General features: G+C 42.0%; 1 protein-coding gene across 1 annotated transcript in view; it reads right to left on the bottom strand.

The window, feature by feature from the left end:
- Positions 1 to 794: 794 nt before the first annotated feature.
- Positions 795 to 26823, bottom strand: part of LOC102934045 (glutamate decarboxylase 1) — a 34447-nt gene continuing 8418 nt past the window's right edge. Inside the window, exons 5-13 of the mRNA XM_007066718.4 lie at positions 22753 to 22832; positions 17003 to 17057; positions 13178 to 13294; positions 11563 to 11627; positions 10907 to 10985; positions 8241 to 8390; positions 7379 to 7486; positions 5912 to 6001; positions 795 to 3457 (exon numbers count right to left, since the gene is read on the bottom strand). Of these exons, the coding sequence (XP_007066780.4) occupies positions 3284 to 3457; positions 5912 to 6001; positions 7379 to 7486; positions 8241 to 8390; positions 10907 to 10985; positions 11563 to 11627; positions 13178 to 13294; positions 17003 to 17057; positions 22753 to 22832 (918 nt within the window). The 3' untranslated portion in view covers positions 795 to 3283. The remainder of the gene's footprint in view (positions 3458 to 5911; positions 6002 to 7378; positions 7487 to 8240; positions 8391 to 10906; positions 10986 to 11562; positions 11628 to 13177; positions 13295 to 17002; positions 17058 to 22752; positions 22833 to 26823) is intronic.

Below are 26823 nucleotides of genomic sequence, written 5' to 3' on the forward strand. Positions count from 1 at the left end.
ACCCCCCGAAATAAGCCAATCAAATCCCCATAATGAATTAAACACTGATCCCCCCCCCAACAAAAATCAAATCAACATCCCTCCCCAATGCGAAATATATCCTCCTGCCATTCTCCTTTACACGTTCTTCTTAACAGAGAGCCTGCTGCTCAGCTTCCTGAACTCAGTGCCAACTGCAGAGACAGACTCCTTTTCACCCTCACCAGCGATCTGTCTATCTACCAGACACGCGTCTTCCCAGCAAAGGCAGAAGGTGGCTGTTATTGCCCCTGCTCACCTCCTCGGTCCTTCACTAATGCCTATATGCCTCAGCATTGCTGGCACCAGCAGAGGGAGTCAAGTAGCTGCCAGTTCCTATGCCACACAGGTAGATGTGGGATGTACCTGCCATGTGACAGGATATGAGCATTTTTTAGTTAGGCCCTGAGGAGCTTATTAAGGGGACATATAAACACAGGGGGCCTGACTTATTTCAGTAGGGTTACACCAGCATGAAATCAGAAATCTTCTTTGTTTTGGGAGGAAGTCTATATTTTTAATGGCACAGGTCAGCAATTGTAGGCTTTGCAGATATCCTGAGTTCCGAGACAGAGTTGGAAGTAAGGAAGGCAGGTGTCTGGTACACTGCAGGAAGGAGGGGTTCCCAAGAGTAAGAAGTAAGTAGCAAACTGTGATTCTAGTAACTGGAAAAGCAAAAGAAAGAGACTTATATTATGATTAAAAGTACGGAAGCACTGTGTATGGTTCCTATTGTGGACTCTACTGAAATGAAGGACACTTTCACACAGTAGGCTGAACGTAAGTGCAGTGAATTAGAGCTTTATTCAACATTAGTCTAGACAGTTGCAGTTTTGCTGTAGCTTTGTTACAATGTAGCATAGATCTCCCTTTCTCGCACACATGCACAGGCCAGTGTTTTAACGCACCTTTTTCTCTACTTACCAAAGGGAGCAATTCTCAAAATTATATACACATTTCAGCTACAAATCTAATCTCCTATCGTGTTTCATGGTTTAGTGGATTCCCTGTTCATGTGCATACTTGAAATGCCTAATACCATAGGGCTAAACAAACAAAACAATACAGCACAAAGGTAAATAAATATAAAACAAATGCCACAGACCTTAAAATAGAAAATTTTAAAACTATATCCTTCATAACAAAACCTTTAGAAAAGTTGTCTAAATAACTGAACTTATTACCAATACAACGTACCCTGTGTTAACTTTAGTGTTATCTGTAATGTAAAATGAGAATAAAAATGAGATAGAAATAAAAAAAAACCCTGTTAGGTCATTTATTCTACACAGTGCAGGATAGTTCTCTACAGTATATTCTCCAGAGAGCCTTGTTCAGTTATTACTAAGTAATCCACTTGTTGATCCATGCACCCAAAGGTTCTCAGGAATACATACAGTGGAGGAATTAAATAAATCTATAGCATTCCTTTATATTCACTTGTGACAGAGCCAGAGTCAAAGTCTATGGCTGAATAGATCATAATCGCTAAGGGCTACACTGTGACTTTGCCACAAGCCCTGAGTCATTAGCAGTGTGTAGTTATCTGGTCCCTAGTTGCCCCTTGTTCTAGACCAGAGGTGGGCAAACTACAGCCCGTGGGCCACATCCGGCCCCCGGGACCGTTCTGCCCGCCCCCTGAGCTCCTGGCCTGGGAGGCTAGCCCCCGGCCCCTCCCCTGCAGCCTCAGCTCACTGTGCCACCAGTGCAATGCTCTGGGCGGTGGGGCTGTGAGCTCCTGGGGCAGTGCAGCTGCAGAGTCCGGCCTGACCCGGTGCTCTGTGCTGCATGGTGTGTGGCTGCCTGTTCTGGTGCAGCCGCGCCGCCAGCCACCAGTGCTCCAGGCAGTGTGGTAAAGGGACAGGGAGTGTGTGTGTGTGTGGGGGGGCGGGTTGGATAGAGGGCAGGCGAGTTTGGGGCGTAGTCAGGGGCCGGGGGTGTGGATAGGGGGTGGGGCGGTCAGAGGACGGTGAACAGGGGGGTTGAATGGGGGCAGAGGTCCCAGAGGGGGGCAGTCAGGAAGGAGAGGAGGGGTTGGATGGGGAGGCGGGGGGCAGTCAGGGGCGGAGGTTCCGGGGGTGGTCAGGGAGCATGGGGGGTGGATGGAGCAGGGGTCCTGCGGAGGCAGTCAGGGGTCGAGGGGGGGGGGTCGGATAGGGGGCAGGGCCACGGCTGGCTGTTTGGGGAGGCACAGCCTCCCCTAACCGGCCCTCCATACAATTTCTGAAACCCGATGCGGCCCTCAGGCCAAAAAGTTTGCTCGCCCCTGTTCTAGACAGTGAGCAGGGAGTAATCTTGTGCCAGTCCTATACACTGTGCAGAATACTTCGCTCTTTGCACCAGCTCAGCTGTGCTGGCTGGCACAGTGGGGAGCAAGAGGGTGGAAGGGGGAGTCCAGGCCAAGGCTCTATCCATTTGCACCAGAGGGAGAGTAAGGGCTCCACAGAACAGTCTACGCTATAACAGTAACCAGTACCAGAGAGTAATGCCCTTCATGTTCTTTTATTCCACTGCATGGACACATAGGATGAATTACACTATTACTCTAAACTCGAGATGTCAAATGCAATGTAAAAAGGGGAGAGTGAAGGGAAGCTGCACAGACGTGTTTACTAAACCAAAGCAAAGCGAGTGATAGAAACCAATAAAAGGTGCAAGCATCCAAACAACACTTCCTACTAAGTACTAATGTGGCTTGACAGAAAACAAAAAAAAGCTGTATTCTAGGATAATTTTTGACTGCCACGAGTAGCTATGAAGTTTCACACACACTGTGATGAAGAAAGCTTTGAGCCAAAGGCTCTTCTGGAGCTCCTGCCTCTGTATTCTGCTCTCTTTAACTAATGACAAAAGAGTGCTATATTTATAGGGCTTAAGACCCATCAAAGGAGCCTATGAAAGCAAAGGTAAACCTTAATCTTAGTCCACTCTGCTGCAGCCCAGAAGGCATATGAAGCCCCAATACCGCTCTGCTAGAAAACAAACCGGGGTGGGGGGGGGAGGAGGAGGAAAAAGATACAGTTAAGAAGGTGACTCTCAAGCCCTGTGAAACGATGAGATCTCTTGTCTAAAGGGAGTTCCATTAAAAAAAAGGTTGAGCTTTCATTACTCTAGGTACCTCCAGTAACTGCAGTATCTTCCTATCCTTAGGACAGGAGGTGCCATTATACATTAAACTAACATGGAGTAGCAAATGTAACATTTTTTAATGGTGCCCACTCTGGCAGCACAAAATTGATCCCATTTCAAAGTGCAGCATCAGTTATCACAAGTCCTTGCCAAGCCTTTCAATTTCTTCAAGGAGGAAGTCAACATCTGATTTCCTAGTAGCTGGGTTAGAAAAGACCATTCTGAAAAAATTCACTTTGTCCCCATGCGGCTGGTAGCTAACCATTGTCATTCCTTCTTCTATCATCCGTGCTTTTATTTTTGGAGCAACCTGTATACAAAAAGTCAGCCATCACAATTATTTTCCTTTTACATTTGGAAACTTTACACCCCTCTCATTACAGCCAGTCTTTGCAAGTCACAGAATAACAAAAAAGCTAGCATGATTAAAACTTCATAAGACTGTTGTCATTGACATCAGTGAGAGTTCTGCTTGAATAAGACAGAATTTCAGGACTTGTCCTTTTGTTTTTAATTTTAACATAAGATACAATGTTAACATTACATACAGTAGGACAAATCCTGAAGTCCTTACTCAGCTTTTACTCACTCCCTACACAGGAAAAACTCTCATTGATTTCAGTGACAACATCCTTATAAAATTGCAATCCTGCTCGTTCATTTGTTATCCCTAATTTTGTGCACTTAAAATTTTAGGTGCTTCTATTCTGGGGCTTGTAGATTTTGGTTGGTAATATGTCCGAGATAATGGATGAACAAACATTTTGATTTGCACGCAAACATGTAGCACAGTGTTGACTTGTTACTTGCTTGATTTGTGGATGTTATCAGAGATTCTCAGCACCCAATGGTGGGAACCCAAAATCAGAGGTTAGATTACTTTGAAAATCAGGCCCATTCAGCAAAGTTTCAATTTGCAATAAATAGTGAGTTTTGCATGTGAGCTCTTCTACATCACTTTTTATACCTTAAGTGGAGTTTACTAAAGTTGCCTCCTACTCCTTTTTTCCTTATCAACTTTCATCACTTTTTAAATATGTTGCGATGAGAAAATCAAGGTGGGGTTTTTTTCTGCATCTTCATTATAGTTGGCTGTCTGATTTATGAGTTCCAACTTTCTTCTATTTGCCATCATTGCAGGACTCCTACCATAATATTGGGAAGGCAAAACAACTTTTCAAGGCCACTATCAGTGGCACTTCCTGGAAATCTTGATCATTTAGGAAAGATGAGCCCTGCACACTAACTCTGGATGTTAACATGCCCCCTCCTTATTATAATACATGTGATCTCTGGAGTGGGAATTCTGACTCCAAATCATGTTTTGCATGGCACCCTGCTGCTGCCACAGGGCCAGGCGTTATTTTAGCTGTGTGTAATATACATGTATATGCTACATTGTGCATTTTTATTAAGAGGTTTTCTGTTGGTAGATTGTACATTTACAGAATTGAAAGCAAACATACAGAATCCTCCCATTGGGATTAAAAATGCTTGTTACCTGGACAACATTTCTGAACAGCCCTGCAGCCCAGATGAATGAGATTTGAAAACTGGAATTTGGTAGGAAAATAATCCTTACTGAGGAAGAGTGCAGAACCTTGTTTTGGATGACTGTTTGTTTGATTTGACCAAGATATGAGCATTTTAAAAGCACGTAATGACTGTGCACAGTAGATATTTTTCCCTTTTAAGTGTTCACCTAGGGCAAGTTGTCCTGTGTATCTAGGTGCAATAAAGTTAGCTTTGCTGTCATTAAACACCATAAAATACGTCAATCGCTCCCTATACGAGTGCCTCAACTCCCAGGAATTCTGTAAGCTAAGAAAAGTCAGAGGAGGGCTGACTGACTAGACCTAGGTAAACTATATAAAGTGAACACTTCTTCATGCATCTGAAGAAGTGGTTTTTCACCCTCGAAAGCTTATGCCCAAATAAATCTGTTAGTCTTTAAGGGGCCACCGGACTCCTCGTTGTTTCTGTGGATACAGACTAACATGGCTACCCCTCTGATAAAGTGAACAAGTTATTCAATTAATGTAGCCCTTTTCTCTGCTTACACAGGGACTTGAGCCAAGATTTTGAAGAGTGATAAGTCACTTCGGTGCTTTAGAACCCACCCTCTGAAAAGTTAGGCCCTTTACATTGTCTCAAGTTGGGCACCAAAATATTTAGGTCCACTAGATTATTAGTCATTTTAAAAAAAATCTCAGCCTTCTATTTTTGCATATTTGAAATGATCTGATGAATGGTTTATGCAGACATGTCTCGGACTGGGGATTCTTTGAAAACTATTCACTACGACTATTGATTTAGGTTCCATAATTTAATATTGGTGCTCTATGACTGGTCACTTAAGTCTCATGTCATTGTTTCTGTTTCCTGATGGCATGATTTCCAAGCCCAAAGAGAACATTTAAGGGGGCTGCAGATACACTTGGAATAATGGTCTGTAGTCATTCTTGTGAGTGGTGAGTCACTCCTACAAATAGTCAGAGAAAACTTTTCTCAAACACATTCAAAGGACTCTTTTTATTTGAATGAGTGTTCATAATTTTTAAGAGCTTGCTGTACTCTAATTCTGACACTAAGGCGATGTCCATGACATTAAGTTTTTTCTTGTTTGGATGGAACACAAACTGTAGTATTTGAGTCCTGATTAAACAACAAGGTTGTATGAAAATATGGAATACATGAAGGCTGAGAACTATCAGAGACCTTATTAGTCACAACACCCTCTGAATGTCAATACTAGAAATCTTACCTGATGAAGTAATTTCTCTCGTTCTGGCCCATTTGGTATTCTTCTAAGATTTGGTGGAATGTACCAGAAACACACATTGGTGAGTTCAGGCTTTAAAACAAAGATATTTATTTCTCAGTAAACGATAATCATGATTCTGCTATTGGGTCTGAGGTCAACGAGTTTAATACCAATAGTATCTAAATGACCTAGGCATAAGCCCATTGAACATCAGTCCAATGCTTCTAAGTCACTTTTGAAAACCCTACCTTTTACTTTGAGGTCACTTATTCAAAACTGGCCCAGGCTGATAATTATCACAAAAGGTGTTACTCTGTGATGATTGTCCAGCAGTCAACGCAATATAATTTAGGGCTCACTCCTGCAAGGTGCTGAGCACCCTGGCCTTGATCTAGCAGAGCACTTATTCATGCGCTTAACAGTAAGTACATGAATAGTTCCATGATTAAGTACAGTATGTCACTCCCACAATTTTTGGTGAGTGCCAGGATTTCAGGGGGCCTGGAGCTCATACCGCGATGACATGAGAAGTCCAGATCCCTCATGAAATTAAGCCAGCAGAGTTTCCCCCTCTGATCGCTTTTCCTCACAGGACGGGAGAGGACAGAGCAAAAAGCTCAGCAGATCACTGTAGCTCCACTTCCTCCTCCCCACTTTCCTCCTGTGCACAAGGGAGCAGGATGGGACCTCTGCTCCTTCCCCTTTCCCCTGCATTAAATGGCCTGGGAAAGGAGGGTGAGGGGTGAAGAGCTCCTGGAACTGCATCTCCCACCCCAATCCTGGAAAGGGGGAGAGCCCTGCTGCAGCCCTCTGAGGCTTGGGAGAGAGGGACAGATGTGAGGCTGGGGGGAGGGGAGTGGAACTGATGGGGGTGGGGCTGATGGGACCTATCGGGGACAAGATCAATTGCTGGGCAGGCAATAGGCAGATGTAGGGGTGAGAACTCTTGGCGCCAATACATTTTGGAGAGCAGGCAACACTAATTGGTCACGGACACTGTGGGTGGGCAGAGGGAGGGCAACACTCAAGAGAGAGACCAAAAAAAACCCCCAGTAGAAAAAAAATGTTTAGTCAATTGAGTCACAAATTTTACACACAGCTCTACTCTGCATCTTGCAGAATCAAGTCCCTAATTGCCCAGTTCATTGCTTACAACCATCCATGCTGTCGCAAAAGAAAACCATCACCTAAATTTGGTTTGCCACCTTTGTCTGTTATCCCAGAGGCTGGATGAACACCACAGAGGATTTAAAAATACTCTGTTCATTCAGGAAATGGCTACCATGGCTAGACTCATTTCTACTGTACAATATGAATATACCTGATCTGTGAAGTGCCCATTTCAATTCGACAGGGAAAGTGACAACAGGAAAATATGTTAGCTTTTTATATGGAACATCAAATTAAATGTAAAGTAGAAGGGAATACATACTGAGGAAGAGAACAGAGGGATATTTTTATACTTACTTCAGCATCAAATACAAGCTCAAAGTTCTCTCTTGAATTCAGTTCCTTGTAAAGATACTCTGCAAGTTCAAGGAATTTGTTGATAAGAATCTCAAAGCCTCGAGTGCCCTGTGGCATATCAATGCAAAACATATAGAAAGTGAGCTACAAGAGTGCTTGAGCTGCTTTAGAAAAAGCAAACAACAACTTTATTGTACAGGAATGAGCTTGAAGGGGAGAATCTAGGGTACTGTCCTGAGGAACGGTATTTTATTGTTTTGGGGCACAGAACTTATCGATGCTCATTCTATATAACATACAGAACCTCATTCTAAAAAAGGTACACTTTTAGAAGTATGAATCTACATAACTATTGAGCTTAAACCAACACCACATCAAATGAAGTCTCATTTGTCTGAGTTTTTGCATGCATGGTAGGGACTGCATTTTGACAGATCTCTAAGACCAGTTTAGTTGATAAATTATGCTCCCCCCCACCCTTTTTTCCCTTTACCTTGCCATTGGTAACGTATTTCCTATTTAGGCAATAATGGGGTTTACTCCAGTAGCTAATATAGCACCGTTTCAAACGTTTCAGAATTTGGCTATATTTCTTGTCCTGATCTTTGTTCCATTATTGTTGCAATTCTAACTTGTTTTTGTAAATTATAAATCATAAAATCAGAATTGTATATCACATCACGCTATGGTTTCATGTCTCTTCTACACAAAAAAGACTGAGCATTAGGCACTGACGCTCCTATTTATCATTTAATATTTACTTTGCTTGCAAGAACAGCTATTATTTATGTGCTTTGTTGTTGATGTTGCAAAACATTTTTATTTTTCTGGTTAAAGCTTTATTTCTGTAGACCTTTCCTACCTTAGCTTTCCACATTAGCCAAAGTTTGAAGACATCAACATGCCGGCCACACTGAATGGTCTTGTCTCCTGTGTCGTAAGTTGTATCATACTGTTTGTCTGGTTGGAACAGATACCCAGCACGCATCTGATTACAGGCTTGCAGAAGATCCTAGAGCAGGAATACAACCATCAATATGCATGCTATATTTATGAACAAGATTCATTTTGGAACGTCCACTTCAACTACTGAACTTGGGCTAGAAATGAGCAATACTAGGATAATTACACTGAAATACAAACACAGTCCCATTGAGAATAATGCTACATTTAGGGCTTGTCTACATGAACAAGCACATAGTGAGCAATCGGGAGTGTAAATCTCTCTCTCTCTAGTCGGCCGTGCACTAATCATCCATGTGGACCCTGCTGCTGAGCACTAAAAGTTCATAATCACTTTGATCCAATCTTGTGTCAAAGTGGGGTAGATCAAAGTGCCCTAGGGAACTTTTAGTGTAATGTGGCAAGATCCACACAGACAGCTAGTGTATAGCAGGATAGCGCAAGGTAGATTGATACCCCGGCTTGCCGTGCACTGTGTGTACAGACAAATTCTTAGTCTTGATCTATACAATTTATTAAATAGGTCCTTTATCAGGCATATGATACTGAGCCCCATATCCTGCACATATGCAAAAAAATGCAGAATGAAAAATTGAGTATGTAAAATTTCATCTAATTGCCTCCTTTATTATGCAAGAGTCATAATATTTGTGTGTTTTATGGATACTGTGTGAGCTACCAATGGTTACAACCATTGTTCATAGATTACGGAGTGAGCAAGAATATTGAGAGTACTACGTTCATCTGAACGGGAGAGGTCGTTTACATCTTGGTAATAGACACCCATATAATAATGATTTCTCCATAAGACATCAAGCCCATTTTCCACCTGTTTTTCTTCAAAAAATGCCTTTTCCATTTTTTTTAAAGCACTTTACAGTTTCTTCAGACTTTGTGGTAAAGATCTCTGCACAAAGCACGGCAGAATTTGATTTGTGTGTGTCTGACGAAGCAATACACTTTTTGTTCTCAACCTGAATTTGCAGGCAGACAACTCATGATGCTGCTGAAAGCTATTTCTGCTATGAAAAGAGAATCTACTACAGAGTGAGGAGATAAAAGAAACAACATAATGAAGAAAAATAGAATAAGGGCCTTTAGGTCTTAGAATGAAGGTATCCTACCAAATCCCAACCAAATAAATGCTTAGAAAACTGTGTGTAAATTATACAGTGGTCTATGTTAAACATTTACTTTTTCAATGTATTTGATTTTACTGATGAAATCATGGGGTTTCCTAAGTTGCCATAGAATGGGAAATAAGGCAAATGGGAAATTTAACTGCCAGTTGGTAAATGCTGACTTTTTTGTAAAGCTTCCAATGTGTGTCTGTGAATGTACATACCATGGAAAAACCTTAACAACACAATGTTAAGATTACAAAAAGGTAAAACTCGAGACCAAGAAAACTCAATGGTTAAGGTTCCCACAATAACATCAACTTAGACACATCACATAGTATTGTATGCTGAATTAGGGTATACATTTAACACAAATGGTAATTAATATTCTATTTATTTGCAAAAATAAATTCCACTTGTCAGTCATTAGTGTGACAGATAACCTTTGATATCAAAAGATGGATTGCCTCCAGAGAAGATATTTTTTATGGGAAACAGGAATGAGTGAATTATCTGCTATTCTGATTCAAATATCCAGATAGAGGATGTTCAGAGGAACAGCTCACCAAGGGATGTGATATGATAGGTTCTCCATTGCTTGAAGTCTTTAAATTCAATACTTTTTTTCTAAAAAGCTATGCTCTAGCTCAACAAGAAGTTTGGGGCTTACCAAAGAAACGACTGAGTGAAATGCTATGACCTATGTTATGCAGGAGTACTAATGAGATGGTAAGAATGTCCCCTTCTGCCTCCAAAATCTATGTCTATGTATTTATAAATCCAGATCTGAATATCAGCCAGACTTACCCTTCCCAAAGGGCTATATACTCTTTTCTGGACCCCAGAAAATCCTTCTCCAAAGCTGGCCCAGACACCTCTCTTACTTGTGAAGGCACCTACATGACTATCAGCCAAATAAATACTTAAGATAATGGGCATCATTAAAAAAAAAAAGTCCTTGCTATCGCCTGCTGTCTTTGGGCCCGGATGACCATTAGTCATCTCCTGACACCTTTAGGTGTGGTGGCGTGGCCACTTTCTTCCCATATCTTGCCTCTTTAGAGTGTATATGCCTGGAAGTCATATTGCCACATGATCTTGAAGAGGTTTTATGGGAGTCTGTTTCCTTACTAAGCACCAACAGGATAGGAAAGCTCTTCTTCTGGTGGTTCCATGGTTCTGCGGTCTTAGGATGTGACCTAGAACTACCTGACTGGTAGCTGGGAAACACAGACCCTACAATACAGGGCAAGTCAGGATTTTCAGATCATCAGAAAATTCAAAGGTAAGAGGGGTACAGCAACTGTTGAGGATTGCTGTGCTCTGAGGTTTCTGCTCTTTGCCTTTGTCAACTTTTACAATCACATCAGTTGGCCTTCATGCTAGCACTTTAAGTCATTACCTAAAGCCTGTTTTGACATATGAAAGGCATCATTTACGGTACCTTTTCACAGACCAGGAAGGCAGAACACTGAAGTGGAACGCCCATCAATTTGTGTGGATTCCAGGTGACAGAATTGGCCCTAGGTGATAAACCAAACTATAAGGTAAGGAACATGGCAGGTGTTAAATGTAATAGGTATAAGTCTCCCCAAAGGCCCCTGCACACACATACATATCACTTTCCAGACATAATATGTGTGTCTACCTCTGCTGCTCAAAAGAGCTTACATTCTTACAGGACAATGGCTTAAGATAATAGTTCAGGGTAGGGAAAGTGAAGGAATTATTAATAAAAAGGAGAGGAGAGCTTTAAGGAAAGATTTAGAGGAAGAAAGAGAAGGTAGATTGTGGGGGAGAGGAAAGAAAGGCTGTTCCTTGTGAAGGGAGCCATGTGATAAAGGAATGAAACTCAGAGTGAGAAAAGGAGATTCAGGAAGAGGAAGACAAAAAAGAAATGGGGAGTGTATAAAGTAAAGGAGGAGAGGAGATCAGAAATGGAGGTGGTGGGGCAAGATTATTTAGGGATTTGTAGATGGGGCTGTGTGTTGTGTGGTAATGGAGGGATTCAAGGTATGTAAGGGGTAACATGGCAAGAACAACAGAGAGGGGAGGATGATGACTTACTCTGAATAAAAACACAGAATGCATTATGCTCACCTTTCAATGCCATTAAGTTTAAAGGAATGTTTCCTAGACATCAGCAGCCCACCTCCCCATGCTGCCTGTAAGAAATGAGACAATGACATTATAAAATAAAAACAAGAGAAGAAAAGTTCAATCCTGCATAAGAGAGTTACTAAAATATTTTTCTTCTAAAAGATACAAGCTGTAAAATGAACTCAGGCATTAAATGTTACAAGAAATCTAATCTATAAAGGGAAAAACAGAGCAACACCCAGCCACACCACACAGACAATGGAGGAACAAAGTGCATATATTCAAGAAGGTTTTCTGCTCATTGGTTGGCGTATAATAGAGTATTGTAAAGTGCTGTGCTGCAGCTGTAGTTTTCTATAGCATTCTGCAAATAAGAAGTATGGATAAAAATAAGCCATATTCACTGTGCCTTATTGAACAAATAGTCCATTGGCTTTAATGTGATTTCATGCATGAATAAGAGAATAATCACAGCATTTAATAAGGACAAAGGGTAAATTTCTGTCATGCTGAAGTCCATTCGAACTGCTGTGTGGCAGTCAGGACCTGAGCACTACCTCTGGGCTCAGGTTCAAGGTCTGTGATCCATCACACTTAATTCATTGCATGCTCTTTTAAATGCCTGGACCATCTTCTTTCTTTAGAGTAGCAAACTGAAGCCAGCAATTAGCTTGATCCACAGTGCATACTAACGGCAGGAAGAATTTCTGTGAAAATCCTCTTTATGTTCACTAGAGATTAGACTGCATGGGTAAGGTTCAATATACTGAAACAACTGCATTTATATTTAACCTGGTTATAGTGGCACAGCATTGTACCTACTGAAAGAGCAAACACTTCAAAATTCAACTTATTTTTAACCAAAAATTTCCAACAAAGGTTGCCTAAAGTCAGGCCTAAATTAATATTTAGGCATCTAGATAGAACTGGTTTGATTTTAGGAAGTGCTAAGAAATCACAGCTCTGATCAATTTAAAAATCAGAAAATCAGGCCACCAATTTAGGGATCTAAATATGCACTTAGATGCCAACCTAAAGTTAGGCAACTGCTACTGAGAATTTGAGCTAAAATTCACACATTTTACTTCAGAGTAAAAAAAATAATATGACAAGCTACTTATTCATTCAACTATATCAGAGAGAAGAATTTGGCCTAGTGATTTACATTCGGCTTATCTTGCCAGGAGCTGTACTTATCCCAGTGACTCTGTACTACTAAGGTGGTATTATATGCAGAAGAAATGATTAGTCATAAAAAGAAAAATATTCTTCAAAACGATCATTCATTGTACGCCAGAGAGGTGTATTATGGTATTTTGAGTTGCTCTAGTCTGACATAAAGCGAATGCATTTTGAAGCAGTATTTGTTGTATTATTCCAAGACTTGAATGAACGCTAACAAATGCCATTTACTTAGTTTCCTTTCTAAACAGGCACACCCTTCACTGCAAGATTGTATCTTGTTCGAGTATGTCTATTCATCACAATCCATTCATACACATTAGTTGTACTGGAACCCTTCAAAACAGGTGCTCTTTTCTGTGGTAAAGAAACACGTTCCAGACTTTAATCCCATAAAAAAATAATTGTGAGCAATATTTCTGAAAAGCATTACATCCACATGCATCCAGAGTCCATACTTCTCGCAGATGTCAGCAATGTTGTCAAGAGGATCAAAGGCTCCATACACTGTTGTACCAGCTGTGGCACTGACATAGAGTGGGATATGATCCTGAAAATAATACAAGATAATTCAGGCCATATTAGCTGAAGGGATAACTTAGAGAACGTGTTCTTCTTTCATCTCATATCAGTCACCATTTCTATAATTAATGTTGCAATACATTTCCATCATCACCCCTTTTCTTCCCATTAACAACTTTCCCCAAATCCCTATTTGAGACTGAAATTTTTCATGTTTAGTTTTTGCCTGAAGGTGGTGAATGTTATGGAAAGTTTGGTCAGTATCATCATATGAACCCAGAAAAGATGTACCTTTAGGAAGAGATGTTTGTTCACTGACTCATCAAATTAGTGAAAAGTGATTTGAACGAGGTTCAAAAGGAGCAGGTGACATAAGTCCACAGGTAAGTATCAAAAAAGTGATCTTAACAGAAGGCTGAATGTTGGAGGGGGGAGGGGCACAGCATGGAAAATTATAATAGATTCATAGGAACAATACGAGGAAAATCAGTGGGGGAATTTGCTCAACATGTCTATACTCAGATGCAAGGAGTATGGGGAATAAACAGGAAGAACTGAAAGTATTAGTACATAAGATAAATTATGACTTAATTGGCGTCACAGAGACTTGATGGAACAAATCTTATCACTGGAATATTGATATAGAGGGGTACAGCTTGTTCAGGAAGAACAGGCAGGGCAGAAAGAGAGGAGGTGTTGCATTCTACATCAAGATTATATATACTAGTTTTGAGGTCCCGAAGGAGGTGAAAAGCAGACGAGTTGAAAGCCTCCGGATAAAATAGAAGGGGTAATGTCATGGTAAGGATCTAGTATAGGCCACCAAATCAGTAAGAGGAGGTGGAGGATGCACTTCTAGAACATATAAGAGAAATATCCAAAACACAAGAGCTGATAGTAATGGGGGACTTTAGCTACACAGACATCTGTTGGAAAAGTAATGCAGCAAAACACAAAATTTCCAGTAAGTTCTTGGAATGTAATGGGAACAACTTCTTGTTTCAGAAAGTAGAGGACATAGCCAGGGGGACATCCATTTTAAACCTGATTCTGACTAATAGGGAGGAATTGATAGCAAATCTGAAAGAGGAAGGCAATTTGAGTGAAAGTGACCAAGAAATGATAGATTTCATGAGTCTAAGAAAAGGAAAGAGTGGGAATAGAAGAATAAGGACAATGGACTTCAAGAAATGCAGACTTCAACAGTCTCAGAGAACTGATAGATAAGGTCCATGGGAAGAAAATCAAAGGGAAAAAGGAGTTCAGAGGAGCTTGAAGTTTCTCAAGGAGGCAATATCAAAGGCACAACTGCAAGCTATCCCGATGCAAAGGAAAGATAGGAAAAATAGGAAGAGGTCAATACGGCTCCGTCAAGAGTTCTCTGATGAACTGAGAGTCAAAAAGGAATCCTACAAAAAGTGGAAACAAGTTGCTAAGGACAAGTGTAACACCAACAGACCCCGGTCATCAGTGGGTGGGACTGAATCTGGGACCTCTGGAGCTTAGTGCATGAGCCTCTACATTAGCTAAAAGCTAACTGGCTGTTAGCTAAGGCTATAGAGCAGACTCATTTTATCTCTCTCTCTCAGTGGTCTCAGTGCCACTAGATGAGACACAACACCACACCCTGAAGGTGTGTGGGTTACACAAGCACAAAGGACTAGCCTAAGCATGTAGGGACAAAATCTGAAAGGCTAAGACACAAAATCAGTTATACTTCACAAGGGACATAAAAGGTAATAAGAAGAGGTTCTCTAAATATATTAGGAGCAAGAGAAAGACAAAGGAAAGTATAGGTCCTCTACATAGGAGGGAAGGAGAGCTAATAACTGATGACATCTAGAAGGCTGAAGTGTTTAATACCTATTTTGCTTCAGTTAATAGTGACCAGACATTCAATACAATTAATATTAACAATAAGGGGGAAGGAAGCCAAGCCAAAACAGGGAAAGAACAGGTTCAAGAATATTTAAATAACTTAGATGTATTCAAGTTGGCAGGGCATGATGAAATTCATCCTACGGTACTCAGAAAACTAACTGGATCTCGGAGAACTCATGGAGGACAGGTGAGGTCCCAGAGGACTGGAAAAGGGCAAACACAGTACCTATTTTTAACAAGGGGAACAAAGATGTCACAGGGAATTATAAACCAGTCAGCCTAACTTTGATATCTGGAAAGATACTGGAACAAATTATTAAACAATCAGTTTGTAAGCACCTAGAGGATACTAGGGTTGTAAGGAATAGCCAGCGTGTATTTGTCAAAAAAAAAGAAAATCGTCATGTGAAACCAACCTAAATTCTTTCTTTGACAGGATTACTGGCCTAATGGATGGTGGGGAAGCAGTAGATGTGCTATGTCATGATTTTAGTAAGTCTTTTGATATATTCTCACATGACAGTCTCATAAACAAACTAGGAAAACATGGTCTAGAGGAAATTGCTCTAATGCAGGTGCACAACTGATTGAAAGACCACACTCAAAGTAATTATCAATGATTCACTGTCAAACTGGGAGAGTGTATTTGTGGGGTCCCACAGAGGCTAGTCCTGGGTCAGATACTATTCAATATTTTCATTAATGGCTTGGATAATGGAGTGGAGAGCATCCTTATAAAATTTGTAGATGACACCAAGTTGGGAAGGGTTGCAATCATTTTGGAGGGCAGGATTAGAATTCATAACAATCTTGACAAATCAGAGAATTGGTCTGAAATCAACAAAATGAAATTCAATAAAGACAAGTGCAAAATACTACACTTGGGGAAAAAAATCAAATGCACAACTACAAAAGGGGTAATAATTGCCTCGGTGGAAGTACTGTTGGAAAGGATCTGTGGGTTATAGTGGATCACAAATTGCTTATGAATGAATGTGATGCAGTTGGGGAAAAAGGCTAATGTCATTCTGGGGTTTATTAATGGGAATGTTGTATGTAAGACATGGGAAGTAATTGTCCAGTTCTTTTTGGTACTGATGAGGCCTCAGCTGGAGTATCATGTCCAACTGTGAGCACTGTACTTTAGGAAAGAGGTGGATAAATTAGAGAGAGTCCAGAGGAGAGTAACAAAACCTGACCTGTGAGCAAAGGTTAAAAGAACTGGGCACATTCAGGCTTAAGAAAAGAAGACCGATAGCCATCTTCAGATACGTGAAAGGCTGTTATAAAGAAGACAGGGATCCATTGTTCTCCGTGTCCACGGAAGGTAGGACAAGAAGTAATGGGCTTAATCTGAAGCAAGGAAGATTTAGCTTAGATACTAGGAAATGCTTTCTAACTCTAAGGTTGGTTAAACTCTGGAATAGGCTTCCAAGGGAGGTTGAGGCATTTCCATCACTGGAGGTCTCTAAGAACAGGTTGGACAAACACCTGTCAGGGATAGTTTAGGTTTACTTGGTTCCACCTCAGTGCAGGGGGCTGGATTTAATGACCATTCAAGGTTCCTTCCAGCCCTACATGTCCATGATACTATGACTCTCTACTTTTAATTGTAAGACAATTTTGTAACTTAAAAGATGTCTTCTCTATAATCCAGGCAAATACTGCAGTCCTCACTCTGCCAAAACTCCCATTAATTTAAATGAGATTGCATTTGGAGCTCTAGGTGCTAAATACTTTTGAAAACGTGGTTCCTACTATTAACTTCCTTGGGAATTTCACATGAGTGAGGACTGACAGACTTAGCTCAATATTAATATCACAAGGCTACAAACAAACAAACAAACAAACAAACCTGTCTCTTGACTTTGAGTATTTTTGCCTCCAAATCTGATGGAATCATCTTCCCCCTAGATGATTGTAGAATGTTGGGAGGGAAAAAAAGGGGAAAATTTAAGTTATTTGTCCTGCTACTCTTGAGAATATGCAGTAGATCAAAGCCCAGTTGGGGGGAGGGATCTTTCCTTGACATTTATCATACTGTTCAGTTGACTCTCTCCAGTGAGGTTTACTTATATTTTGCTGCAAAATATTTTCAGCCTATATAAAACAGTGGCCAAAAGACAAGGAGCCTTATCTCCCACTACCCTGCATCTTTGCAAGGTCTGTGTAAAGTGGTGTAAAGCCTTGGCAAATGAGAATGGTAGCATTTTAGACCTACTTTGCACAAAGTAAATGGCAGCATGAGGTGCAGGGCAGTTGTGGATCACTCCCAATGCTCTAACTGATGCATTTGTGGCCCTTATCACATCCAAATAAAGCGATCATTAATGTAAACAAACTCACTGAAGATTAATGTTATGTTATGATATGGGGCCATGAGTAAGAAAACTGACAATAGCAGTTTCTACCCACTTCTCACCATGTGTATGATGGCAGGATTTGGCCCATTACATTTTGAAAAATTTGGTAATACACATATTGTATGTGAGCATAATATATGCCAATTATATGCCTGTTAATAGTTTTCCCCCCTCACATACTAGCCATATTTCTATTGTGCTGCTAATGTGTTATCCTTTTTCGTATCCATCTTATTGCACTGCATACTAATATACTGAAATGCTGGCTTGTTCTACCTGAATTGTTGCAAGCTTTTCTCTTCCTGTACTGCAAAATATTTCCTTTTACTCTTGCAGATTTTGCATTTCAAGTCTACAGAAATGAAGGAAGTCTTTGTAACACTGTACTCCATGAAAGAATTAGGACCAATTTTCAAACTTGGGTGCCCACTGTTAGGCTCTTAAATGCATACTTATGTTCCTAAAGAAAAGTGGCCTAATATGCAGAGGTATTGAGTAGATCAGGTCACGAAATGGGGATTTTTCCCTTACAAAATTGTGACCCAACTGGCAAGGGAGTTACAAGAATAACCTTACCCTGGAATGTACATTCTGGTCCACCAAAGACTGTCACGTGAGGTTTTACATAAGAGCTTGGGTCACAACATTAATACTATTGATTGCGTAAAGAGCTATCTGAAGTCTGTGTCAAGGAAGACTTGGCAAACAGGTTTTTTGTCAGACGAATAATGTTTATTCACCTGTATCTCTGCCAGCATATAATTAAACATTGTAAGCCAACACAATGGAAGCCTAATTTTCATACGTAGTCAACAGGGTGGGAAATGTGAAGTCATCAAACCACAAGAGAACGAACTATAGGGGCAGGGAGTGTTATCCTGACTCTGCGTACAAACAAAGTACTTGGGGATATTAAGGAGAAGGCAAGGAAGACACTCCTTTATCCTGCACCTAGGAATTGACTGGTCAGTGCGATTACATTCATGACAATGGATCACAACCTGCCCTGGTTGAAATGCTGCAAAGGACATTTGGGGTGAGATGATCCTCTTTAGACAGAAGGCTAGCCAGTTAAGTTATGTTTAATCTCTAGAAATCATGTTATGCTTTTATGTGTAATACTGTTGTTTCCATTATCCTCTCTCTTGAGGATATCCTAACCTCTTGAATCTTTGATAATAAAAAGGTTGTTTTCACTACAAATCTTTCTAAGTGCCATGGTACTATACAAGGAGCTGACCCAGAGTTGAATCATTCAAGCAGAAGTAAAAGCGACAAAGAGTCCTGTGGCACCTTATAGACTAACAGATGTATTGGAGCATAAGCTTTTGTGGGTGAAAGCTTTCGTGGGTATAAGCATAAGCTTCCGTGGGTATTCGTGGGTGAATACCCACGTCTTCCGATGCATGATGACATGGTGCCACAGGACTCTTTGCCACTTTTACAGATCCAGACTAACACGGCTACCCCTGATACTCAAGCAGAAGAGTACACTATTCCATGGAGAACAGAAGACCTGGTATTCCTGTGAGCGTTCAATGAAAAACTATAAAGGGGGATGCTTCAAAATGGCTTTGAGCCTGGGGCTCACCTATTGTTAACCTGCAAGGCACAGTAAGGGCTGACATAGTGCAAAAAAGACCGTTTGGGTGGCTAACAGACTGGTGGTGTCAGGAAGCTGACAGGGAAAACAGGCAAGTCTCCCTCTCACTGGAGGGGTGTGGGAGTAGGGCTGGGGGAGGGGGGTTAACAAGGTGACTCACAGTCCTTGATACCCCGAGAAGCATACCAAAAAAATATTTAAAACCAAAAAAAAAATCATTTTTGTCAAAATTTTCTTGTTTTTGCCAAAAATGAAAGGGAAAAAAATGTTCTTGAAAAAGGACAGATCCCATGAAAATATCTTCAAAATGTCTATAAAAAAATGTCATTTGGTTCTAGTAGTGAGGACCTGTAGCTCCCAGTGATTTTAGCTGGAGTAGTGACAAACACTCAGTATCTCTGGAGATCAGCCCACTTTTACTTAGGCTTTTACATTTCTGTGTATACTCCTAACTTTAGGCAACCCGATTTGAGAATCTTGGCCTTTACATACTTTTTGTTCAGGGAAATAAAAACACTTTTCTGTTTTTGAATCTGCCACAGTTGCTGAATTATGACTACATCTGTATTCAGATATACGTGTGCAAATCACACTGAACTCAGTGAGCTGTAGCTCACAAAAGCTTATGCTCAAATAAATTTGTTAGTCTCTAAGGTGCCACAAGTCCTCCTTTTCTTTTTTCAGTGGGAACTGTGGTTTTAGCTAAGGATCCATCTGGATTTATAGCATCATAGAAAGGAAGCTACAGAGATCTAAATGGGTCTTCTACAGATTTTCTGAACAAACAAACAATTTTCAGAGAAAGGCATCAAACCAATTTAGACAGTGATGTAATTTTTGTGGAGTTGTCATGGTTTACCTATTGCCTGTAACAACAAAAACAGGTGTGTTTTAAAGACTCGTACGAACAACATATAGATTTCTGAAAATCAGGTACTTTCAGAGATATGCTATTATATAATCATGCACTTTTATGTGCCTTGACACATTTCCTTTGAACTCACTTAACATCTCGTTATCACATGTATATTGTTTACTGTTTGAAATTTCTCAATCTTTAAACTATGTAGAATAATCTTCCGCTGTATAAAAAGAAAGATTACAGCTTGGGTGCCTGTAGCTTTTAGGAGACACTGCAATAACCAGTAAAAGAAACATGAAAACAACAACAACTCCCCCCCCCCCACAACATTGAAGCTTAAACTTAACTCTCCCTTTGCATCCATTATGTAACAGGTATCTTTTAAAAACTCCATTACCAATCTGATACTATAGTATATCAATTATTACACAGCATTATTACAGTAAAGATAATGGGTTTTCTCTTCCACATCACCATACTACAATGTTACAGTACTCCTAAGTAATAAAGAAATCAATTTTAATTTCTCAACACCAATACCTGAGGCCCAGAGGCCTCTTAACAAGAATGTATCAGACACAGAATTACAGAAATGCCCTCATACATGCCTTCATTTAGTCCCAGAGCAAAATATGGAAAAGAAACATAATTACAAACTCCTACATAGTCCTCTTCCCAAACACTAGCAAAAAAAAAAAAAAAAAATGCAACAGCCTTGCTCCCCAAGTAAACAAATAAAATGAAAGCTATTCAGGTGAAGAGACGATGGCATTAGAAAGAATAAGTTTAAAGGTGGACCAAGTTGTGGTCTAGGCCAGGGCTTCTCAACCTTTTTCTCTCTGAGGCCCCCTCGACATACTATAAAAGCTCCAGAGCCCAGTGTGGGAAGAGGGGCCTTGGGGCAGGGGCCTTTGGCATAGGTGTAGTTTGACTTCTATTGCCCCGAGGGGGGGAGGGGGGGAATAGGGGCCAGCGGGTCTTGAGCCACGTCCGCATGGTGGGGTCCAGGGAGGGAGTGCCACCTCCATCCCAACTCACCTCAACAGGCCACCCAGACTGTCTGGGTTGGTGCGGGGTTCAACCAAAAATAGTAACTCAAAGGTGAGGGGCTTAGCTCAGAAAGTTAAAAAACAGGTCAGTATGCAGGGAGGGGGATAGCTAGGGGCTGTGTTCAGACAGGAGGTAGCCCAATGTGCAGGGAGGGGGTAGCTGGGTGCAGGCAGTGTGGTAGCTCAGGGTGCAGGGAGGGGGTGGCTAGGGGCTGTGTGCCAGCAGGAGGCGGCTCAGGGTGCAGGGAGCGAGGTGGCTAGGGGCTGTCTTCGGGCAGGGGGTAGCTCAGGGTGCATGGAGGGGGGTGGCTAGTGGCTGTGTGCAGGCAGGGGGCAGCTCAGGGTGCAGGGAGGGGGTATTGGGGCTGTGCGTAGGGAGGGAGGTAGTTCAGGGTGCAGGGAGAGGGCTACTATGAGCTGTGTGCAGGCAGGGGATAGCTAGGGGCTGTGTGCAGGCCGGGGGGTAGCTCAGGGTGCAGGGAGAGGGGGGTTCTTACCGGCTGCCTCTGCGGGAACAAATGGGGCTGGGAGCTGAGCAGCAGCTTCAATCTGGGGCACCAGCAGGAGAGGAGGGAACGCTGCTGCTGCTAACTGCTCCATGGCACCAGCCAGAGCAGCAGCTGCCCCACATTGCCCGGCTCCGGCTCCCGCCTCTGACCTGGCCAGGAGCCGGGGAGGGGAGATGGGGGCGGGGGGGGCTGCCATGATCTTGCGCTGCAATTTGGCCGGCGGGAGGGTGGGAGGCAATGCCCTCCATGTCCCCAACTCTGCCCATGGGCTCAGGGCTTCTGCCCCACAGGGAGCATCAGGGCTCAGGGCTCCAGGATTCAGCGCTGTGGGGGGATGCCAGGTTTGGGGCTTCAGCCCCACTGCGGGCCCCACGGCCACCTTGAAAGGGATCATGGACCCCTAGGGGGCGGGGAACCCCCAGTTGAGAACTGCTGGTCGTGGCAACACAGGTATGAAAGGGAGTCGGATCTATCTGCCACTATATACAAGCCCTTGCACTTGGTACTAAGCATGCGGGGAAAGCCTGTTACCCCACTTCCCCCAAGCAGATAGGTGGGAAATGGGCAGAGAAGGAAGGAATGTGTGGACACTTGGCTCCACCCCACAGTATATTGGCCAGCATAGCTCAGCTGGCATTCATTTGTTACTGGCATGGGCCAGTAGCAAATTACTATACTTTTATGAAGTTAGGTACAATAAGGGAAGGAATTATGCCTCTCTGAGGTCCAATTTCCTTCCCTGCAAGGTGGTGGCTCAGCATGTCTTGCTCCTTAAACAGGGTTAATAGTAAAACCTCAGTCTAACCTTACATCTGGGCCCCATCTTGAAATTTTTACTTAGAGACAGGCTCAGCCACCTTTACCCGTGTTAAATAGTATGTTACTTGGCAACTAGTCAAGTAGTATTACTATTGGAATGAAGTTTGTAGAACTGGCCCTTTAGTTTTACTCCATGGGTTACTCAGGCACAACTCCCACTGACATCAGTGAGAGTTTTGTCTAAATAGAGACCGAGTAAATACTGAATAAGGACCTACAAATTTGGCTCTGTATTCGTAAATGACCCATACTTTTGCATCTAATCAATTCTGCTTTAGCTGTAGATCAAGATCATTTTATAAAGTACAGTTCACCTTAAGCAATAGACACAAGAGCAATTGGCACAAGAGAAGGTTAAATTCAGAAAAAAACATTTACTGGAAGACATTAAGGGGCTTACCTTTCATCACACTTTACTGCAATTACATTATCTGTCCCAATTCCAAGGACTGCTGCAGCTTTCTTAACTGAATAATGGCTCTTAAAAAATAAAAAAGAAAAAGTTTATAAGGGAGTTTTGTTGGATACTGTGTACACAAAAAGAAAAGGAGGACTTGTGGCACCTTAGAGACTAACAAATTTATTTGAGCATAAGCTTTTGTAGGCTACAGCTCACTTCATCGGATGCATTCAGTGGAAAATACAGTGGGGAGATTTATATACATAGAGAACATGAAACAATGGGAGTTACCATACACACTGTAACCAGAGTGATCACTTAAGGTGAGCTATTACCAGCAGGAGAGCGGGGAGGAAAAAAACCTTTTGGAGTGATAATCAAGGTGGGCCATTTCCAGCAGTTGACAAGAACGTCTGAGGTGAGCTATTACCAGCAGACCGTTATTCCTACCTACATGCCTCCAGCTTTCATCCAGACCACACCACACGATCCATTGTCTACAGCCAAGCTCTACGATACAACCGCATTTGCTCCAACCCCTCAGACAGAGACAAACACCTACAAGATCTCTATCAAGCATTCTTACAACTACAGTACCCACCTGCTGAAGTGAAGAAACAGATTGACAGAGCCAGAAGTCACCTACTACAGGACAGGCCCAACAAAGAAAATAACAGAACGCCACTAGCCATCACCTTCAGCCCCCAACTAAAACCTCTCCAACGCATCATCAAGGATCTACAACCTATCCTGAAGGACGACCCATCACTCTCACAGATCTTGGGAGACAGGCCAGTCCTTGCCTACAGACAGCCCCCCAACCTGAAGCAAATACTCACCAGCAACCACACGCCACACAACAGAACCACTAACCCAGGAACCTATCCTTGCAAGAAAGCCCGTTGCCAACTGTGTCCACATATCTATTCAGGGGACACCATCATAGGACCTAATCACATCAGCCACACTATCAGAGGCTCATTCACCTGCACATCTACCAATGTGATATATGCCATCATGTGCCAGCAATGCCTCTCTGCCATGTACATTGGCCAAACTGGACAGTCTCTACGTAAAAGAATAAATGGACACAAATCAGACGTCAAGAATTATAACATTCAAAATCCAGTTGGAGAACACTTCAATCTCTTTGGTCACTCGATTACAGACTTAAAAGTTGCAATTCTCCAACAAAAAAACTTCAAAAACAGACTCCAATGAGAGACTGCTGAATTGGAATTAATTTGCAAACTGCATACAATTAACTTAGGCTTAAATAGAGACTGGGAGTGGATGGATCATTACACAAAGTAAAACTATTTCCCCATGTTTATTCCCCCCCCTCCACCCTCCACTGTTCCTCAGACGTTCTTGTCAACTACTGGAAATGGCCCACCTTGATTATCACTACAAAAGCCCCCCCCCCCCCCGCTCTCCTGCTGGTCATAGCTCACCTTAAATGATCACTCTCCTTACAGTGTGTATGGTAACACCCATTGTTTCATGTTCTCTGTGTATATAAATCTCCCCACTGTATTTTCCACTGAATGCATCCGATGAAGTGAGCTGTAGCTCACGAAAGCTTATGCTCTAATAAATCTGTTAGTCTCTAAGGTGCCACAAGTCCTCCTTTTCTTTTTGCGAATACAGACTAACACGGCTGCTACTCCGAAACCTGTGTATACAAAGTACATAAAATTTATGGGTGGCACCATTATTTTTTCTGCCCTAGGAAAATATAAAGTATGTTATGGCTCAGGTGTTGTGATGACACTTAAGAGTATAAGAATGGGCATGCTGAAATTTACCAAGAGTCCATCAAATCCTGTCTAATCCTCCCATCATGCTCCTAATTATGCTATGCTGTATAGGGAGTTTATTTCCTGATCCGAGTGGAGATAATTATTTGCCCTGACTGCTGATAGTCTGTACATTTTTTAAAATCCTAGCTAGTGTCGTTAGACATGATATTCAGTAATTTACTAAGCAACTATTCTCTGTTAGACATAAGAATGGCCCTACTAGGTCAGACCAAAGGTCCATCTAGCCCAGTATCCTGTCTTCTGACAGTGGCCAATGCCAGGTGCCCCAGAGGGAATGAACAGAACAGGTAATCATCAAGTGATCCATCCCCTGTTGCTCATTCCCAGCTTCTGGCAAACAAAGCTTTAGGAATGTGTACAATATGCTTGAGATTATTTATTAGATTTATGGCAGTTATGTTAATCATTAGGAGAATCATGTGCTTATATGATCATTGATTATTTAAGTTATGGGCTGCATGGTAAATATATTTAATTACAGGGTAAATAGTGGATTATTTTTGTACTATTTTGCTGCCTGACCTCAAGTTTACTATTAAATAGGAAACACAAATCTGAACCAACATACAGCTACAATGATAAACAGCATTTGGAATTTCACATGTCCCATTTTTTGCATAATATTTCTGCATTGTTAAATAAAGGTTTAAAAATAATCTAGACTGTCCTCTGTTAACATCCATGTAACAGATTATTTTTATGAGAAAAATGAATGAGATTTTAAAAAACACTGAAAGCTCTACTGATTTCACTCTGTACTGCCACAGTAGCAGAGTGAACAACTTTTGCAACTGTGGAACACTCCAAATGAAATAACACAAAGCCACACCTAAGTAACCAACATCAATATTCTGCATTTACATTATGCCTCAGTTCCACAAACAATAGTGTAAATATAAATGCAGCTGAAGTTTCATACTGGGCATGTACAATGACAATATTCAAACTCTTATTTTTAAATTGTATGTATGCACATTTGTCTGCAGACTAATCAGGGAAGAGCAGGCATCCGAGGCCTGATCCAAAGCCCATTGAGGTCCATGGAAACACTTCCATTGATATCAATCATCAGACCCCTAGAAAGTTTCACTTGGAAAAGTGCCACTGTTTTGGAGTTATACACATGGGGAAAAAAATTCCAAGGACCAGATTGTGACTTGTACAATGCACCTGCATAAGGGAGTAGGAAGGAGTGAACTTCTTCCAGATACCACCTGGGTGTGAAATCTGAACTTTATGTACGCACATAGCAGTGAATGGGTGGTGTTTGTCCAGTTACTTGCCCATCCTCACACCAAAAGCAGTGGGTTGGAATAGGTAAGGCCGTGGCTCCATCACCCCAAAGTGCCAGTGCAGGGAGTGTGTTAAATTACTGCTGGTGCAGGTCAGCAGGAAATTACTATCCCTTCTTCTAAAGCTAGAGGATAACAGGGGAGGAACTGTGACTGAGAGATACATTTCTGAGTCACAATGTCTATGTCCACACTGCACTTAGACATCCCCAGCTGGCCCATACCAAATGACTAGGGCTTGAAGGGCTGTTTAATTGCAGTGCGCCACAACGCCATCCAGAACTGCCTGGTGAAAGCCATCGAACCACGCCTGGGGGAGGTCGCCATGAACTGCGCCATCCCTGGTACCGACAGCCAGCTGCAATCTGACGTCATCGTCACCGACGAGGCCCAGAAAAAGATCATCCTCATCGACGTCACGGTCTCCTTTGAGAACAGGACCCTGGCCTTTTGTGAAGCCCGAGCTCGTAAGTTGGAAAAGTATGCTCCCCTGACTGATACCCTGAGAGCGAAGGGCTACGAGGTGCAGATGGGCGCCCTGATCGTCGGAGCCCTGGGCGCCTGGGACCCCTGCAACGAGCTTGTGCTGCGGACCTGTGGGATCGGTTGACGCTACGCACGGCTCATGCGGCGCCTCATGGTCTCAGACACCATCTGATGGTCCAGGGACATTTACGTCGAACACATCATCGGCCACAGACAGTACCAGGAGGCGTGAGCCAGAGCGACACTGTGCATCGACTACGAGAAAGGGACTGAGAGACTTTTTCGGTTGGACTATATGAACTGGAACCAGAAACTCACTAAACGTTAAATCTCACCAAATGATGGTCAATCCATCCTCATCATCATATCCACTCATTATACTCCACACCTGAACATAGCCATTATATGAACAACATACCCTCATATCTCAATGTCTATACTTTGACCTGTTAACCTTTCACCCCCAATCT

The sequence above is a fragment of the Chelonia mydas genome, chromosome 2 (assembly GCF_015237465.2).
Source record: "Chelonia mydas isolate rCheMyd1 chromosome 2, rCheMyd1.pri.v2, whole genome shotgun sequence".
Classification (NCBI taxonomy): domain Eukaryota; kingdom Metazoa; phylum Chordata; order Testudines; family Cheloniidae; genus Chelonia; species Chelonia mydas.